General features: G+C 42.1%; 3 protein-coding genes across 3 annotated transcripts in view; 1 reads left to right on the top strand and 2 right to left on the bottom strand.

Annotated features, from left to right (window-relative positions):
* Positions 1-1,468: 1,468 nt before the first annotated feature.
* LOC309843987 (uncharacterized protein) lies at positions 1,469-9,291 on the top strand (the record flags this gene model as incomplete). Its single annotated transcript, XM_082690078.1, has 4 exons — positions 1,469-1,820; positions 4,123-4,171; positions 6,043-6,459; positions 8,922-9,291. 4 exons carry the CDS (start codon positions 1,469-1,471, stop codon positions 9,289-9,291), a joined length of 1,188 nt encoding a protein of 395 aa, XP_082546204.1.
* On the bottom strand, positions 5,691-6,458 carry LOC309843742 (uncharacterized protein; the record flags this gene model as incomplete). The annotated part of the gene is made up of 1 exon (XM_082689445.1): positions 5,691-6,458. The coding sequence occupies one exon, from the start codon at positions 6,456-6,458 to the stop codon at positions 6,069-6,071; it is 390 nt and encodes a 129-aa protein (XP_082545571.1). The 3' UTR covers positions 5,691-6,068.
* Positions 9,292-11,852: 2,561 nt separating the features above from the next.
* LOC309844018 (thiamine transporter 2-like) overlaps positions 11,853-18,083 on the bottom strand; it is a 42,918-nt gene continuing 36,687 nt past the window's right edge. The window contains 1 exon segment of the mRNA XM_082690127.1: positions 11,853-15,853. Coding sequence (XP_082546253.1) covers positions 15,677-15,853 — 177 coding nt within the window. The 3' untranslated portion in view covers positions 11,853-15,676.

Genomic DNA, 18,083 nt, shown 5'->3' with positions numbered 1-18,083 from the left:
ACATTGGGCTGTGCAGGGAGCCTGCTTCTCCCTCTGTCTTTGCCCCCTTCTCTCTGTCTGTCTCTCTCTCTAATGAATAAATAAATTTTAAAAATATTTAAAAAGTACCCAGAAGTGAGCCCTGTGTTAAAGACCTGGACTATAACATTACTCCAAACTCCTTCAACTCAGGGTCATGCAGGGGGCTGCCAGGACACCTGGGCTTGCCTCATCTGTGTGCCACTTGGACTGTCCTAGGATGGCTGTTAAGACCACTTTCATATTCTACAACAGTCAGTAGAACCTGACCTGCAGACTGCAGTGATTGCCTTCACTATTTCCTCTTAACAGGAAAGAGTCCTCTGAATAGGAATGGCTAATTAGAAGCAACCATTTCAAGTAAGCATTCCATGGCGGACTGGTCCATGATCACTAGGGACTGAGCAACTGTTGGAAATATACCTTTAGGTTTGTCTTTCTTTTTCTTTTTTAAAGATTTTATTTATTTGAGAGCAAGAGAGAGTGAGAGCATGAACAGGGGTTGGGGGAAGGGGCAGAGGAAGAGGAAGAAGTAGGCTCCCTGCTCAGCAGGGAGGGGTTCAGTCCCACAATCTCAGGATCATGACCTGAGTTGAAGGCAGATGGGGTTCAGTCCCACAATCTCAGGATCATGACCTGAGTTGAAGGCAGATGCTTAACTGACTGAGCCACCAGGTGCCCTACGTTTGTCTTTCTTTTTAAACAGGCTGATGACAGCAGAAGGCTCCTTGAATTTGGCACTTGGCTTGGGAATGTTGTGCTTAGGATGTGCTTCTATCTTCTGGCAGAATGCTAAGGTCACTCTGTCATAACCCCTGATAACACTGGATCCCTTCTCCTCTGAACCAGAGTCTTCTTCTAACTGATGTTACAGGAGGAAGAAACACCCAAGGAACTCAGCCTTGGGATGATGAAACAACGTGACCTGGGATCACCTTTCCCTTTGATTCTCAAAATTTCCCTTTGATTCTGCCTAAAGGGATGCTTCACCATTTAGTAAATGGTTATAAGTGGTATAGGAATGAAAATATCTTGTCCTGGGCTAATAATGACCAAGAAATGTAAAAGTACCCAAGGGAAATTCTGACCCATTCAGATGTCTACCAAAAACCCTCCAACACCCCTCCAAAAGAAAACAAACCAAAAACTGGATATCATAGTTACTTCCTGTCCTTTTTTTAAAATGACCTTAAAAAGAGAAGTAAAAGATAAATTTAGCAAAGTTTACAAGTCAGAAGGACCCATTAAGGAAGTGCATAAAAGGCCATGTGAGATTCAGCCATGGATATTTACATCAACAACAACAGGGAAGTGGCCTTGAGTCCTGGGTCAATATTCTCCCTGCAGTGTTGGTATATAAGGGGCTCCCATAGCAGAAGGCGGCATCAGACCTTCCTCACCTCCTGAGTCTCCCTCCTCACCTCTCCTGAGTCCTTACTCTCCTGACACCATGGGGTGCTGTGGCTGTGGAAGTTGTGGCGGCTGTGGTGGCTGCAGCAGTGGCTGCGGCGGCTGCGGTGGTTGTGGTGGCTGTGGTGGCTGCGGTGGTGGCTGCGGTGGCTGCGGTGGCGGCTGTGGCAGCTGCACCACCTGCAGGTGCTACCGTGTGGGCTGCTGCTCTGCCTGCTGCCCCTGCTGCTGCGGCTGCTGCGGGGGCTGCTGCAGTACCCCCGTGGTCTGCTGCTGCCGCCGCACCTGTTGCTCGTGTGGCTGTGGCTCGTGTGGCTGTGGCTGTGGGAAGGGCTGCTGCCAGCAGAAGTGCTGTTGCCAGCAGAAGTGTGGTTGCAAGAAACAATGCTGCTGCTAGGAGGGCCATCTGGCCCCTGTCCCTGCACAAGAGATAATGGGAATATCTTCCACTTCATTCATCAGTCCGACATGTTGTCCTCTGGTAGTCTGAGACTTACCCTCTTGGGTAGCTTTGGTGACTTTGCTCCTGGATTTAGGTTCCTCTTTTTCCTGCTTTGGGTGTTTCCAATTTTCCTCCCTGAAAAGTTTCCAATTAAATAGGACATAGCAAAAACAAGGACATGAAAATTCCAAAAGAAGAGCTGACATCACGGAGTTCCATCAGATGGGGTCACGTTATTATTCTTAGATGTATGTGATTATTTCCTTCCCATGTATGTGCTTTTATGTCTACTCCTTTTTTATCTTGTATTTCTATTTGTCAATAACACTTTTTAAAAATTTCCAGTAAAATAAAAACTTTAATCACTAAATGTTTGTCTTTGCCTTTATTTTGATTTTACCTTATCCCACCCCCTAGAACATCTTAATCTCACTTAAACATCCCTTAGAAGATGAGAATAGTTTTCTTGCCACTACTGTCCATGCATTCCAGCTATGAACACCAATGGGACACTTGAAAGAATAATGTATCTATATTCTGAATTCTGTTTTGAAATGACAGTTACAGAGAAACAACTGTCCCCCGAAAAAAGAAAGAAAGAAAGAAGTGTCCCTAATTTATTAAGAAATGTGTCCCTAATTCATTAAAAAAAATCCTGTTTTATTCACAAAGAACCACTTCAAACCCATTTTCAGAAATGTATCTGCTACCAAAATATGGATGGCTTCATTTGCTTTAGATTCCCATCTATTGTGGCCATTTACTCTTTGTGTCAAGGGCAGAGTTCCACCCCTGCTGAGCAGGCCCTTTCATTTTTACCCCTATAAATTCAGCCAGCAGTGCCCATTTAGACTTTTGGTATTATTAGTTTAGCTTTCTATCTCCCTAAATGCAAAAGGCAATGCCAGCAGGTTGTGCTAAGTGGGCCAGCATTGGTGGACATGAGACTTATCTTCATTCTCTTCTGTTTATATTAATTTAACCTCAGTTGGGGTCTTGCTGAGGCTCAAGCTTTCTTTTGACTTTACTTCAAATCTATTTTTTTTTTCTTTTTGAAGGGGGGAGGGACAGAGACAGAGGAAGTGAGAGAATCTCAAGCAGACCCCATGCTGAGCATGGCACAGGGCTTGATCTCATGACCCTGAGATCATGACCTGAGCCAAAATCAACAGTCAGAAGTTTAACTGACTGAGCCACCCAGGCGTCCCTTAGATCTTACTTAGCAACTCAAACTGTGATGTGTGTTTTAAATAAATTTTTTTAAAAGATTTTATTTATTTATTTGAGAGAGAGACAGTGAGAGAGAGCATGAGAGGGGAGAAGGTCAAAGGGAGAAGCAGACTCCCCATGGAGCTGGGAGCCGGATGTGGGGCTCGATCCCCGGACTCCAGGATCATGACCTGACGCAAAGGCAGTTGCTTAACCTACTGAGCCACCCATGCACCCAGTGATGCGTGTTTTTAAATTGTATTTCCATTTTTTATAGACTCATGAGCTTAGAGGGGATCTGACTGGTCATTGAATGTGAGTCCTTTTGCCAGACTGTGATAGTCTATTCCTGATAGGAAAACAGTTTTATGAACTGTTTCCTTTATACCTGGAGCAAACTAGAGTTGAGTTAATCCCCTTTGGAAGATACAAACTGAAATACAAATGACATTTTATGACTCAGATCAGGAGTAGTACTTAAAAGGATTTAAATATTTCAGAAGAATCTACTTCTTTTTTTCAGAGAAACTCCTAGATATAAAGGTGGGTCTAAGGTGTTGAAGCCAGTTCAAAGATAGAGTAGTTCAAAGATACCCTGCCTTAGGGTGTCTTTGGGTGGGGTGGGCTGTGTACAAGGAATCGTAATCCAAGGCCAAGTGTGATGCTTGCTGCAGCTGTTTCCATCAGAGATGGAGAGATAGTTCTCAAAAACACTCAGAGTGGCTTCATAGCACTGTATCTTAAGGCTTTCTTGTGAACTCTTCAGTGTATGTTCTCTCTGCCACTTTTGGTTTACTTTGGACCAGAGCCAGAAAGTGGTAGAGGTCATTGTCCCTGCAATGGGAAGGTCAACAATTGTTGTCTCTGCATTAATTTTCCTCTTCTTTTGCCACAAGGCACATGTTTCTCAGGTGGACCCAGTACTGACAACAAAAAGATGGATCACAATTTAAGGAAAATATTTCTGTAGTTCAACGGAATTCAGCAAATATTTTCATTTTTCAATCTGATATGTTTCTGCCTTTGTTTTCAAATCCTTATAGGCCCTGCCTATACCTTTCCCAATTATTCAGATCACCTAAATGAAGACCCGTATTTTGCAATTAGATCACAGAGAGGAACATTCAAGAACTGAGGTGAAATGCAGGTTGTGTGCCTTCCCATGCGTTCCAGCCCCTGTCACCATACATGGATCCTGTGTGATTTCCTTGTGGATTCTGCGGTAGCTTCATGTACTGGGAATTAGTGTGGACCACGCTCAGGAGAAAGAAGAGAGAGCTAAGTGTGTCAAGGAAAACCAGGAACCACACTGTGTACATGTGCCACATTGTGGATGCAACAGCAGCATGTTTCTTTCTTTCTGTGTATCAACTTAGAATTTGATGAAGCTCATCTCAGACCCTCTTCTCAAACCTTATCTTCTGAATTTCAAGGGGGGAAAGGAAGACTATCTTTTTAGGGGCTCCCTTTGGAGATTTTACTTGACATGGCTACTCAATTCATATATTGTTTGGTGATTTCATTGCATTTGGTCACTTCAGCCTATGTAAGCATCTAGTTTGTCAGGCTCTGCTCTGAGTGACAAGAAAATACTCCATATGGATTTGTGGTGTTGGAGCAAAAATATTCTTCTGAAGACAAACCACAGGGACTTGTTTTTCCTCAACCCCAGCTTCACCACCAGACCCAGCTGGGAGACCCCTGCCTCCTTTCTCTCTCAGCTCACTGCTAAACCAACCATGATGGATCAAGAATCTGGAAAGCACAGAAAAGAGCCAGGCATCACTATGGGAAATTAATAGAAAGGGTGTTCAGGAACACATTTTATTGTGGGTAATGGTGTGGACTCCTTCAGACAATGCTGAGGGGATGGTATGAAAGTTTCCCAGTTTGTTTATTTTGAATCTAATGCTCATCTTCTGACACTACATCTGAAAGCCAATTTTGTAGTTCGTAGTAGCTGACAGACTGACTTCTGTGGCCCCTACCATGGCTCCAGAAGAACTTCTGAGAGAGCTGCTTGGGAGGGTATGGATGCTTAGTGAGGTGGTGGCTGAATGAAAAGCACTCATGGACTATAGAGCTAATGGGCAAAGAGATGTGAGAGACTCAGGGCTTCCATTTATGTTGCCTGTTGGAGTAATTCTCAGCTATGAGGCCATGACAGTCGGGATCAACATGCAGTAGAAAAAGACCCTAGTAGTAGAAAAAAGTGAGCATCATAAACGATAAGCCTCAAAAGTGACAATGCTCTTAAGTGATCAAATGACTACGCAGAATCTGTATGAATTTTCACGTACTCAGACTGCTGTTGCAGACTCTATCAGAAGAGAGATTTGGGAAGAGTTTAGTTTATGACCTCCTGCTGCCAAGATAAAGGATGTGCCCCCTGAGTTCTTTGCTTCTTGATAGACCCACAATGGATTAACCATTTACTAACCCATCTATATCCATTGCAAACAACTTCTCTTGCTTTTAACTCATTGTCATGTTCACCTATACACTACCTACTTCATGTTGAGATTGAAATGCATTGTTCCCAAGGGATAGATAGTTTAGAGACTGGCAAAAACAAACAAACAACAACAACAACAAAGGTCTTTGAGGCTGATTTAGTAGAATTTATTAAGAAAAGAGTTGTTTTGCATTTACAGAGATGGCAATGCAATGGTAAAAACAGGACATAAATAAACACAAAGTTAAAGGCATTTCAAGAACACAAAACATTAGCTATCTTGATTCATTTTTGTCAAGGGCAATATTTGAAAGTTAATGGACAGAGGAGGCTGTCCATTTACACTTTGGCTGGTGTTTATTAAATGCAAACAGGATGACAGAAACCACAGAATGTGGGATTCCTATGGGTTGGTGACCAGGCTCAGGTCACGCTTGTGACTTAAAAGTCAGAAAGGAGCTGACAGAAAGGAAGGGGGAAGTCTTACCTATAGCATGGTTACCTGCAGCACTTCCCCAGAGGCCGGCCGGCCGCCTAGCAGCAGCATTGCTTCTTGCAACCGCACTTCTGCTGGCAACAGCACTTCTGCTGGCAACAGCCCTTCCCACAGCCGCAGCCACATGAGCCGCAGCCACACGAGCCACAGCCACAGGAACTGCAGCCACAGGTGCGGCGGCAGCAGCAGACCACGGGGGTACTGCAGCAGCCCCCGCAGCAGCCGCAGCAGCAGGGGCAGCAGGCGGAGCAGCAGCCCACACGGTAGCACCTGCAGGTGGTGCAGCTGCCACAGCCGCCGCAGCCACCACAGCCGCCGCAGCCGCCGCAGCCGCCACAGCCGCCACAGCCGCCACAGCCACCGCTACAGCCACCGCAGCCGCCGCAGCCACCGCAGCCGCCACAACTTCCACAGCCACAGCAACCCATGGTATCAGGAGAGAGGACTCAGGAGGGAGTAGAGAGGAGCAAAACTCAGGAGGTGAGAGAGGTCTGATGCCACCTTCTGCTGGTGGAGCCCTTATATACCAGCACTGGGGGGAAAGCAGGAAGACACATGACCACTTCCTTGTCGCTATTTGGCTCTACTTACAGGGAAGAATCACATCATCTCTTATTTGCTTCCCTTTTAGATATCTTTGTCTTCATCACATGTTTAGTTTATTGTTTAAATAAAACCTTTATTCCAGTTTAACTTTGAAAAAAAAACCAGAAAGTTCTAGGGAGGCATTCTGGGAACCCAGAGTGTGGTGAAGCTATCATCAGGAATGGGCCGAATCTCATCTTCCCACGATACCTGTGTCTGTGGGGCTTGCCGACCACACCCTGGGCCAGGTGATCTGTGAGCACCCAGGGGCTGGCATGGTCCCTGACCTCAAAGAGCTTGTAATAGGAAGTAATCCTGGGAGCTGGGATGTGAAAGGCCAGATACCATCATTGCATCTGTTGACCAGTGAAAAATTCTGGAGCTGGAAACTTCGACTCCTTTCCTCTTCATGTGAAGCATAACAGTGTTCTTTCTCACAACCAGGTTTTAATGACTATTTTATAACAAATAAATCCACTTAAGAGTCATTTTAATGATGTAAATGGACAAGGAATTAATTTTTAAGTTTTGTTTTTGAGTAGATAAGATCAGTTGATGTCTTCACTAAGGAGTCTGACCTTGGAGATTTTGAAAGAAGGGTGGGAACTTTGAGGGGTGCAGGTACAGAGGCCAGAGATGCAAGGAGGGGCCCAATGCGGTGAGAAAGAGTGTGAAGTATGGTAAAGTGTGCAGCTGTGGTCCTGGGTGGGATTGGAGGGCTAGCGACTAACAAGGAGGTGATAGAAACATAGACAAGAAAAACAAGAGCACCAGTGGGCTCCTCATCACGTGTGCTGTTGGAGGAGCCCTCTGGCCTCTCAGGGAGTTCTGCAGACCTTCATGGAGATCGTTGGTGGCCAACAGATTCCCCAAACTATGATTTATAACTGGCTTGCGGCCCAGGGCCTATTTTCCCAATCTGGTGAGATTGTTCTTCAGGAATCTGAGTGAGAGGAAATGTTGTAAGGTCCCAGAGGCATATTGGCATTGCTATTCATGATCTCAAACTATTTTTGAGGTTTGTAGACCAAGGCATGCATTTTAACCACCCAGCTGAGATGCGCCAGGGTGGGGGGTACAGTGGGGTAAGAAATATAGGAATAGGTTTGAGAGCTTTTAAGGAGGCACAATCACAGAATTCAGTGGAAGACCAGATATGGGGCTAAGAGAAACAAGGGATTCAGAGCTTTTTAATAGATTGTCAGCTCAATGGAGAAGACACAGTGGAGGAATATAGCTTTTTTGGTGGGGTTGGTGATTGGATTGGGGAGATTATGCCTTGAGCCTGGGGCCTGGGACATGGCAGGTGGATCTGGAGCATGGAGGAGATTCTAAGTTGGAGGAAGGAATCTGGGCAACGCCCATGGGAACTGAAGCCCTGGGTGTGGATGTGAGCACGAAGGGAGAGAGTGTAGTAGCAGGAGAGACAGGAACATCAGGTCAAGATTTTCAATAGACGGCTTACAAGGTTGAGGAAGAAAAGAAGGTCATTCAGTTTAAAAATAGTTCACATCTCTTTGGAAATACAGCTGTGAACATGGAACGTCACAAGAACTAATATGGCCCATTTAATGAGGTGTAAGGTTCATGAGAATGATAGATGTGAAAACCATTGGAAAGAAGTGGCTTGTTCAGTCTGGTTATTCATATGGACTCTGCCTCTCTGAAGTTTTTATTAGAACGGGGATTGGTTTCTGCTGGTGATATGGAGAAAAACCCGTTGAGGAGAGGCAGAAAAGGAGCAAGCAATAATTAAGCGCTTTCTTTGTTCTAAATCTCAAAGGTTCGGGCGCCTGGGTGGCTCAGTTGGTTAAGCATCTGCCTTCAGTTCAGGTCATGATCCCAGAGTCCTGGGATCAAGTCCCGCATCGGGGTCCCAGCTCCATGGGCGATCTACTTCTCCCTCTGACCTTCCCCCCTCATGCTCTCTCTCACTCTCTCAAATAAATAAAATCTTTAAAAAAAATTAAAAAATAATTTCAACGATTCATCTGTTTTTCTCTGGAAATGAAGACAACTCCAGAAGATTAGTGTCTCTTTGTCCCTAAAATGACTTGAAGAAGAAAAACTAAAATTAGAAAATGTACTGGGTCAAATATCACCCATAAGAATGTAAACAAGGAATAGCCCTGGATGAGCTTCTTGTGGAAACTACATTGGCAGCCGTGAGGAAGTGCTGGGTCATGTGTTCTGGGTCACTCACTCCATCACCTTCCTCCTCAAGATGGTACATAAGGGGCTCCCCCAGCAGAAGGCGGCATCAGACCTTCCTCACCTCCTGAGTCTCCCTCCTCACCTCTCCTGAGTCCTTACTCTCCTGACACCATGGGGTGCTGTGGCTGTGGAAGTTGTGGCGGCTGCGGTGGCTGCGGTGGCTGTGGTGGCTGTGGCGGCTGCGGTGGTGGCTGCGGTGGCTGCGGTGGCTGCGGTGGCTGTGGTGGTGGCTGTGGTGGCAGCTGTACCACCTGCAGATGCTACCGGGTCAACTGCTGTCCCTGTTGCACTGGCTGCTGCGGGTGCTGCTGCAGTACCCCCGTGGTCTGCTGCTGCCGCCGCACCTGTGGCTGCAGCTCCTGTGGCTGCGGCTCGTGTGGCTGTGGCTGTGGGAAGGGCTGTTGCCAGCAGAAGTGCTGTTGCCAGCAGAAGTGCTGTTGCAAGAAGCAATGCTGCTGCTAGGCCGCTGGTGCACAGGTGCCACCAGCACCCATTCACTTGGTAAGACTTCTGCCTTCCTGTTGCTCTTCTGCCACTTGATGGTCCTGAAAATACCCTTTTCCTATCTTTGGTGCCTTAAGTCCTTCCATCAGAAGAGTCCCCGAACTCAGAGAAATCATCTAATGGAAGAAATACTGATGCAGTGGAGCACCAGAGTAATTATGCAAATTACTAATGAAATCATGATTACGAATACTTGGTTTGATGGAAATATCCAGTGCCTTGCAGGTTTGTCTTTCACCACTTTTTTTCTGTCATCATGCATAGTCCTCCCCCACCCTACCTTTTTTCCTTCCTAGTCATTACATAATACTCTCTAAATTTCCCTAATAAAATAAACACTAGAAATCCATAAAAAAGTGTTCTTTTTGTCTTTGTTGTGTTTGAGTGCATGGAATCCTGGTTTGTTCTGAAACTTGAGAATTTACCTTTGCACCAAATCTTTAAAACCCTTGCAGCTGTAGCAGGTTCAAAGCCCCAGCCAGGTCCTTGGTGACCACCCTCTCCCCTCAGTGAAACTTTACTTTCCTGCCAGCCTCCTTCCTCCCTTACAGCTCGGTGTGCCAACTCTCCTAGGAGACACAGTCCTCGTGTACTGATACAAGGATGTGGCCCTTGAGCAGGCATTAAACCTTACATGGGCATTCCCATCAGGACCCAAATTCAGAATTTAATAGTGAGTCTGAGACCGTTTGGGCTTTCCATGGGGTCTCTTTTGTGGGCATATTCAATCTTTTTCTTCTCCTCTTTCTGTTTTTTGGTGCATGCAGCTTTCTTCTTTCAACTGTTTCAGTAGGTAGTAAACATTTGATGGTAACAGACGTCTGAAACGTTTCTAAATTTTTAAAATGCATTCAGTTGCCATAAATTCTTCCAGTGCCTCTGTCTTCTCAGCTACCTTCAGCAAAAGTAATACATGAAAAGAACCCATGGGGAAAGGGGGTTTCCAATGCTTTTTTGAGGGGGGACATCTTTTCTTCCACTGCTTCAGTTTTGTCCACAAGAGGATAACCTCTTTTCTTTTTCCTTCCTTTCTCTTTCTTTTCCAGTTCCTTTCTTTTCTCCCCTCTCCCTTCCTTGTCCTTTTCTTTCCTTTAATTATTTTCTACAGCTTTTTTTTTTTTTTTCAACTGTTGAGATTCTGTAATTTTATTAGCAGTAGAGACTGTAGGCCAAGGAGATTTTGGATCATGATGGTTCAGTATTTTCACACATTGATGCATTTGTCCAAAAAGGGAGGAAGCTCTGCTGGATAATATGTTCAAATGAAATAAATTAACCACACCCCTGGGCTCAAAAACAAGATCTGTATCTCTGTGGACCAAACACAGAACAGAAATGCAGAATGCAAGGCTGCAGCCACGTCCTTGCTGGGATCTGGGTCTGGAAGTGGTCTACAGACAGGTGGAGAGTAGGAATATGATCACAGAGATCAGATATTCCACACAGAGAGGGCATGATATAGCTAGGCTCACTTGAGATGTAGCGTGAGGGTGGGCCCCCTTCTGTCTTGAAAAAATCCTATGACTCTCTGCTGCAAGGGTTCTGGCCTATAAAATGGTGTCCACCAGAGACATATGGATATAGTCCCAAGATCACAAATTGACGTAAATTATCCAGAGGTTTGAGAATAATCTATGATATCCCATTACACTATGGGATGAGGCTTGGATGTAGGGCAGGAGAATATAACAGCAAAACTTCTAGAAAGGTCAAAGCCAAGGTGAGGGTTGAGGTAAGAAGAGAGAGTGAGAGAAATGAAAGTAGAAACAAAGCACTTCTCACTTAAGGGAGGTTGGCAAAGTTTCAAAAACTCTTTGTAGTAGGAAGCTCTAACATGGTTCCCAGTGATCCCTGCCTCCTGGTGTTCATACCCTTGTGAAATCAATCATCGTCCCTGGGGTATGCACTGGATCTAGGGACTAATGAAGAGAATACCACAAAAGTGACAGGATGCCACATTCTTGATTAGGGTACAAAATCTTTAAGCCGATCCTTGATTTCTTGGCTTGCACACTTTGATGAAGCAAGCTGACATGTTGGAGAGGTCCATATGACCAGGAACTGAGCACAGTCTCCAGTCAACAGCTAGCAAGGAATTGAAGCCTTCTGCTCAGTGGCCACGAGGAACCAAATCCTGCCAACAATTACATGAACTTTGAAATACATCATGCCCCAGTCAATGCCCCACCTACTTGAGATGACCACAGTCCAGTCAACACTTAGCCTATGGAAGACCTTGAAGTAGAAGACTCAGCTAAGGTGTACCCAGACTTCTGACCCAGAAACTATGAAATAATAAATGTGTGGTGTTTTAAACCACAAGTGTTGGGGTAATTTGTTATAGAATACTAAACAACTAATACATTTGAAAACATCTAATGTTAGGAAAGGGCAACAAAATAAACTTGGAACATGAATTCATTTCAGATGAAACTGACTTTATAGAACTAACAATGTCTTTTAAACAATATTTTTTGGATCCTTAAAATAATAAACAAGAGAATGTCTTCCATTTAAAAATGAAGGATTTATTGTGAAAATACAGGTAAAAACAAAATAAGAATGGGTTGTTATCAAAATCCTGAGAACAAAAAAAATATGAGTTGAAATAAAAACTCAAGCAACAAAATAAGACACTATCAAAGAGAGAATTTGTGAATTTCAAGATGGATATCAGGTGTTCACTTAGCACACGACAGAAAGAAACAGAGTCCCAGAATAGAAACTGAAGTAGTATGTCTTGACGTGAAATCTAATCTGGGAACAAGGTTTTGAAGACTTTCCCAATAGGGCTTCTTCTTATGCACAAAGGTATCTTTCTACTACAATCAAACTTATTCATGTTGGGCTTATATTCCAGATACATTTGGATGGATTAAATTTCAGGCAACTTTTACTGTACTAAAAATATTGGGATCCAAATTATCATGAAGCAGTGGTAGCATTTTCCATTATGACTGCTACTGAATATTGAATTTCTTAAAATTAGTTAGAACCCTTTGGCTCATACAGGTCAAGTAAGAATTCAGTAAAAAGTTCATCTTTTTCTCTTCTATGGATTACCAACTAGCCAACACCACAACTCTCTGTAAGTTAGACTATTCTGACCACTGCTTTGGCTCCATTGTCCTTTATGGTAACCACACTCATGTTGTCTTTAGCAACTAAGTGTCTCCACATAGCCCCTGTCTCCCTAGGATCCTTTGGTCTCCATTGTATATAAGTATTCCAGTTCATTGATAACAGTTCCCACTTAAATTGTTGATCTATAGAGAAAAGCAACCACAGAGTTTTTTTTTAGCATGCTGGGCTGTTCTCCTGAATGTATTCGCACAGTTATGGTAGAAGGTGTGTCTTCTGGATCCTCCCAAGTTGGGTGAACAAATCCACATGATAAATCCACTCTAACATCATAATTTCACTAAGAACCAAGGCAGTTCTGGCATTTCAGCTGATTTAGTGTGTTCCACCTGTGACTTCATGTTTCAGCTAACCAACCAAACTGGCAGCCCGTATCAACAAATTCTGCTTGATCCAACTTTATGTTCCTTATACCATGATCCCACATCCTTAAGATACATTCCCATACATATTATATAGATTTCTGTTTATAAAAACTGGGAGAATCATGTAGCTCTTTTGAAGCATAATGCATCTCCACACATTTTGTACTATCCCTTTTGGGGCCTGCCAAAACTTGAGTCTATTTATGGGTTTAGAGACAAAGATGGTTGCTGGGGGGTTGAGTCTGAGGAGACTCAACAATGTTTTGCTACCTCAGTGGATGCCATTACAGGACTACCTCATTAGGCAGGGGTGGAAGGACAACTTCTAATGGCAAAGACTTGGTTAATCTAGGGCTTAGATATCCCCAGCTTTATTGAGATCTGACCATGTGTTCCCAATCCAGTTTTCAGGATTCCATCCATTCCCAGTGAATGTCCTCACTTTATCAGAAGATACCCTGCAAGGTCAGGAATTCAATTTGTACTGTAAAGCAGCCAATTGCAGAATGAGACTCTTGGTTTGATTATCAGAAATCTCCACTCTGTGGCTGCAGGAGATAATGTTTTTTTTCAGAAAATATATTAGAGCTCAGGTCATTAATGCAAGCACTCGAGCTGGGAATTTGAAGCCCTGAGCCTATCCTTTTTTCCTCCCTTATTTTCTCCAGTGCTGCTAGGAGTAACCACCCAATTCCATTTTTCTCTTTAGTTTAACTAAAATAGTCTAAACTGACATACATGACAATTTAGAACCTCACCTTCTATAGGTACTGCTGAATGTTTACCTCCCCACCCCCAAATTTATGTTCATCTGGAACCTATAACTGTGACTTAATTAGGGTTGACCTAAATCCAATATGGTTGGCCTCCTTATACTAAAAAGAGACTTTGGACATAGAGACAAGGACACATAGGGAAAACATCATGTGATAACAGAGGAACAGATTGGAGTGGTGTGTCTACAAGCCAAGGGATGTTAAGAATTGCCAGCAACTGCTCCAAGTTAGGAATAGTTAAGGAAGGATCCTTTCCTAGATATTTTCAGAGAGAAAGTATGGGCCCATCAACACCTTGATTTCAGACTTCTAGCCTCCAGAACTGTGAGAAAAGAAGTTTCTGTTGTTTAAAGTGACTCAATTTGTGGTCATTTGTTATAAGAACATTAGGAAACTAATACAGTATTTGATTAGGTGTATCTAATGATGACACTTAATGTGTCTAAAACCACATCATGCCATGACTACTAGTGCCTTCTTTATGACCAGAAACATAGTGGCTTTAAATCTAACTAGATCAGAAAACAAGTTCCAGAAAACCCAGAAGCTGTACAGAAAAGTCTTTCTTAAAAATCTGTCCTTTACGGGATGTCTAGGTGGCTCAGTTGGTTAAGCCGCTGCCTTCGGCTCTGGTCATGATCCCAAGGTCCTGGGATCGAGTCCCATATCGGGCTCCTTGCTCAGCAGGGAGCCTGCTTTTCTCGCTGCCTCTGCCTGCCTCTCTGCCTGCTTGTGTGTACTTTCTCTCTCTATCTCTGGCAAATAAATAAAATCTTAAAAAAAAAAAAATCTGTCCTTTACAACCATTCCTGGTACCAAAATCTGTATCAATCAGAATTCAGCCTGAGAAACAACCAGCGGAGATATATATTGAAAATTTTATTTAAAGGAGTTGGCTTACTTGATTGGGCGAGCTGGGGAGGCCAAGCCCAAAATTCACAGGGCAGGTCATCAGGACAGGTTGGCTAGAATTCTCAGACATGTCCTCAGATGAAACTGCTTCTTCTGGGAAGGCTCAGTTCTGCTCTTAAGGCCTTTCAACTGATGGAATCGGGCCCATCCAGGTTATCTAGAGTAATCTCCCTTACTTAAAGTCAACTGATTATGAACTTTGATCACATCTACAAAATATGTCACAGCAACACTCCGATTAGTACTTGTTTGAATAGATAAATAAGGAACCTGAGAACCTAATCAGGATGACACATAACACTGTCACAAATTACAACAAACTTATCCATTATTTTGAAAAGAATTGAAATCATTACAATATTCAATCTTTTCATGTAAGGTCATTGTAAAGTTTAATAAAAAATTGTTTCCTTGGGGCATCTGGGTGGCTCAGTGGGTTAAAGCCTCTTTCTTTAGCTCAGGTCATGATTCCAGAGTCCTGGGATTGAGCCCCATGTGGGCTTTCTGCTCAGCAGGGAGCCTGCTTCCCTTCCTCTCTATCTGCCTGCCTTTCTGCCTACTTGTGATCTCTGTCAAATAAATAAATAAAATCTTAAAAAAATTTCTTTTCCTTATTTTTTTGGAATTAAATGATTTCCCCCATTCTAGCTTTTTTCATAGTATATAGTATGAGTATAATCATAATGGTTATTACATGTTGATCATTTACTATGCATCAGGCCTGCATGAGAAACTTTTTTTATCTACTATTCAAACCAAAACAAATTACACATTTATGAAGTTGGGCACAAAAACCAGTATATATCATTCACTCTGTGATATTTCATGTTTCTGTTCTTGGATGGTCCCATTTGTCTGATTTCCAGGTTCTTTTGGGGTGGACTCTAAAGTATTAAAACCGTATTTAGGGTCCTAGTTGCTCACCAAGGCCATAAAGATGGCTGGTTTCAACTTGGTTGACTATAGTTTTTGGTTGTATCCAGTTCACCAGCCCATAGCAGAGATTTTGATGTGGTGTTGATAAGGTTGATGATAATCCTGTCTTTTATGATATCTTAATCTAGGATAAAAAATTAAAATGTCACATAGTATAGTACCATATATTTTCAGAGCTGTCCACCCTTTGAGTCCATGGTAGGAGGGACCAGGCTAAAACTGTGTTACTGTGTTCATACCAGACATTGAGTTCTCCAGTTCACTTGGATTCTGACCAGTAGCAGTAGACCTACATTTTTCCTTTCCGCATTTGGCTGAACAGATTATGTAAATGCTTCTCATCAGGAAAATTCCAGCAATAATAGAAAAATAACTCCCATAAATTAAAAACTATAAAAGAAAAATAAATTAATGAATGACATTAAAATGGGTATTCAACACTGAAGGTAAATAGTGGTGCTTTATTACTAGCTGGGAGATCTTAAATAGGTCATGGATTCTCTCTCTGCCTCCATTTTCTCAACTGTGAAATTAGAATAATAACAATATTTACACATTTGTTGTGAGGATTAAATGAGTTATTACATATAAGACATATAGAACAATACCCATGCAGTAGAATTCAATCAGTGTTAACTGTCTGTGCTTCTGAAACTCTCCATCTATATAGAGTATAGTCTTCCTTTTTGCTTGCCTTCTTTTTTCATATTCACATTTAGTGTATGAAATTGGGAGTTTATTTTTTTCTTAGAATATAACATGCTTGACAGTGTTCTATCCAAAAAATAAAAATAGAAAGAAGACAGCATATCTATTCAAAATATTGAAATGATACTAATAGATGTACAGAAGTTTAGAACTTGTATATGTTTCTAATGAATCGATGGAATTTTAATCATTTTTAATGATTCTTAGATATACAGATCAAGAGGTCTTAATTATGTTTTATCTTTTAAAAAATTTGACTGTATTTGCTTTTAAAATTTTTGTTTGAATGGTATGAGTTTTCCTTCCTTCCCCCTCCAAACTTCACATGTCTTTGTAATTTTAAATGTGTCTTCTGTAAATAGATTATAGTTGTAACCTGGGGGGAGGGGGTTTGGGAGAAGGGGGTGGGATTATGGACATTGGGGAGGGTATGTGCTTTGGTGAGTGCTGTGAAGTGTGTAAACCTGGTGATTCACAGACCTGTACCCCTGGGGATAAAAATATATGTTTATAAAAAATAAAAAGTTAAAAAAAAAAAAAGAATCTAACCTGAAAATACATTTTAATTTTTTTTCCCCTGGGTTGTTCAGCTTTGAATTGCTTGATTTTTATTTTTGGAAAATTATAAACATTCACAAAAGTGGACAGTATCCAAATGCCCATGAATCCATGACCTGTTTTCATCAATCACCAGCTCATAGTCACTCTTGTTTCTACAATTCCCCAATCACTTCCCCTTTCCTCTCGCAGATTAATTTGAATCCAGTATCATATAATGTAATAAATATTTCAGCTTGTATCTTTAAAAAGAGGGATGCACAAAAGCATCACCATGAATCGTTAATACACCTAAAATATTAGCAATTGTTTAAAGTCTTCTAGTCAGTATTCAAGTTTCCCTGCTTGTCTCATAATATTTTAGTTTCTGGGTATGAATCAGTATTCAAATAAGATCCACACATTGTGATTGATTACTGAATTTCTCAAGACACTATTGATCTTTTTTAAAATTTTATTTGTTGAAAAACTAATTTCCCAGATGTTGGGTTTTTTGGTGATAATTCTGGGTGTCATGTAATGAGTTCTTTTGCTTCCCCTATTTCCTGTAAATTGGCTGTCCAATCTATGAGTTAATTTGTTATTTTAGTGACAACTAGCATATTTGTGTTTTTTGCCACCATATTTTTCAGATTTTTCATGCTCCTTAATTTTCCCCTCCTTTCTTGAGCTCTTTCATGTGACTCTTTTTCCACATACTATTTAATTCTTCTCTTCTGTATAAAAATTGCATAATCTACTTCTAATTTTTTTTCATGATTACACTTGAAATATTGACTCTTAAATAAACAAATCAGTAATGTATAAAGGTGATGGTGGTGGGAGTTGTCTGCCTTGGGAATGGGCAGTAAGTAGGGAGAACTCTGTGCAGAGAATTTTAAAACTATAATAAAACTGACTAAAAGTCTGTTGCATCTCATTATCGTCATGCTGCAGCAATTTAAACAATGCTGGTGATGAAATCCGCCTCCCTACCAGATGGACTCCCAACCCGTTCTCTGCTTAGTGTGTCGCCCTAGCAGTTTCTAATCAATAATTCCTCCTCTCCTCCAGAAGAGCACAAAAATCCCGAGTTTTGAACATCCTCTACTGGTAGACACTATTGTTGTCCAGTACTTTGGGCATCTTTTTAAAAAACTCCTCAAGATATAAAATATAAGTATTATTGTTTTATTTTTTACTTTTAAAGATTTTATTTATTTATTTTTTTATTTTAGAGATGATGGGGAGGGGCAGAGGGAAAGGGAGGGAGAGAGAATCTCAAGCCGACTCCAAGCGGACTGCAGAGTGAGACAGGGGGCGCCATCCAGGACCCTGAGATCATGACTTAAGCTAAAATCAAGAGTTGGATGCT

The sequence above is a fragment of the Mustela nivalis genome (assembly GCF_964662115.1).
Source record: "Mustela nivalis genome assembly, chromosome: 11".
NCBI classification, from domain to species: Eukaryota; Metazoa; Chordata; class Mammalia; order Carnivora; family Mustelidae; genus Mustela; species Mustela nivalis.
Note: the sequence above shows the minus strand (reverse complement) of the source record. Positions and strands in the feature narration are given on the sequence as shown.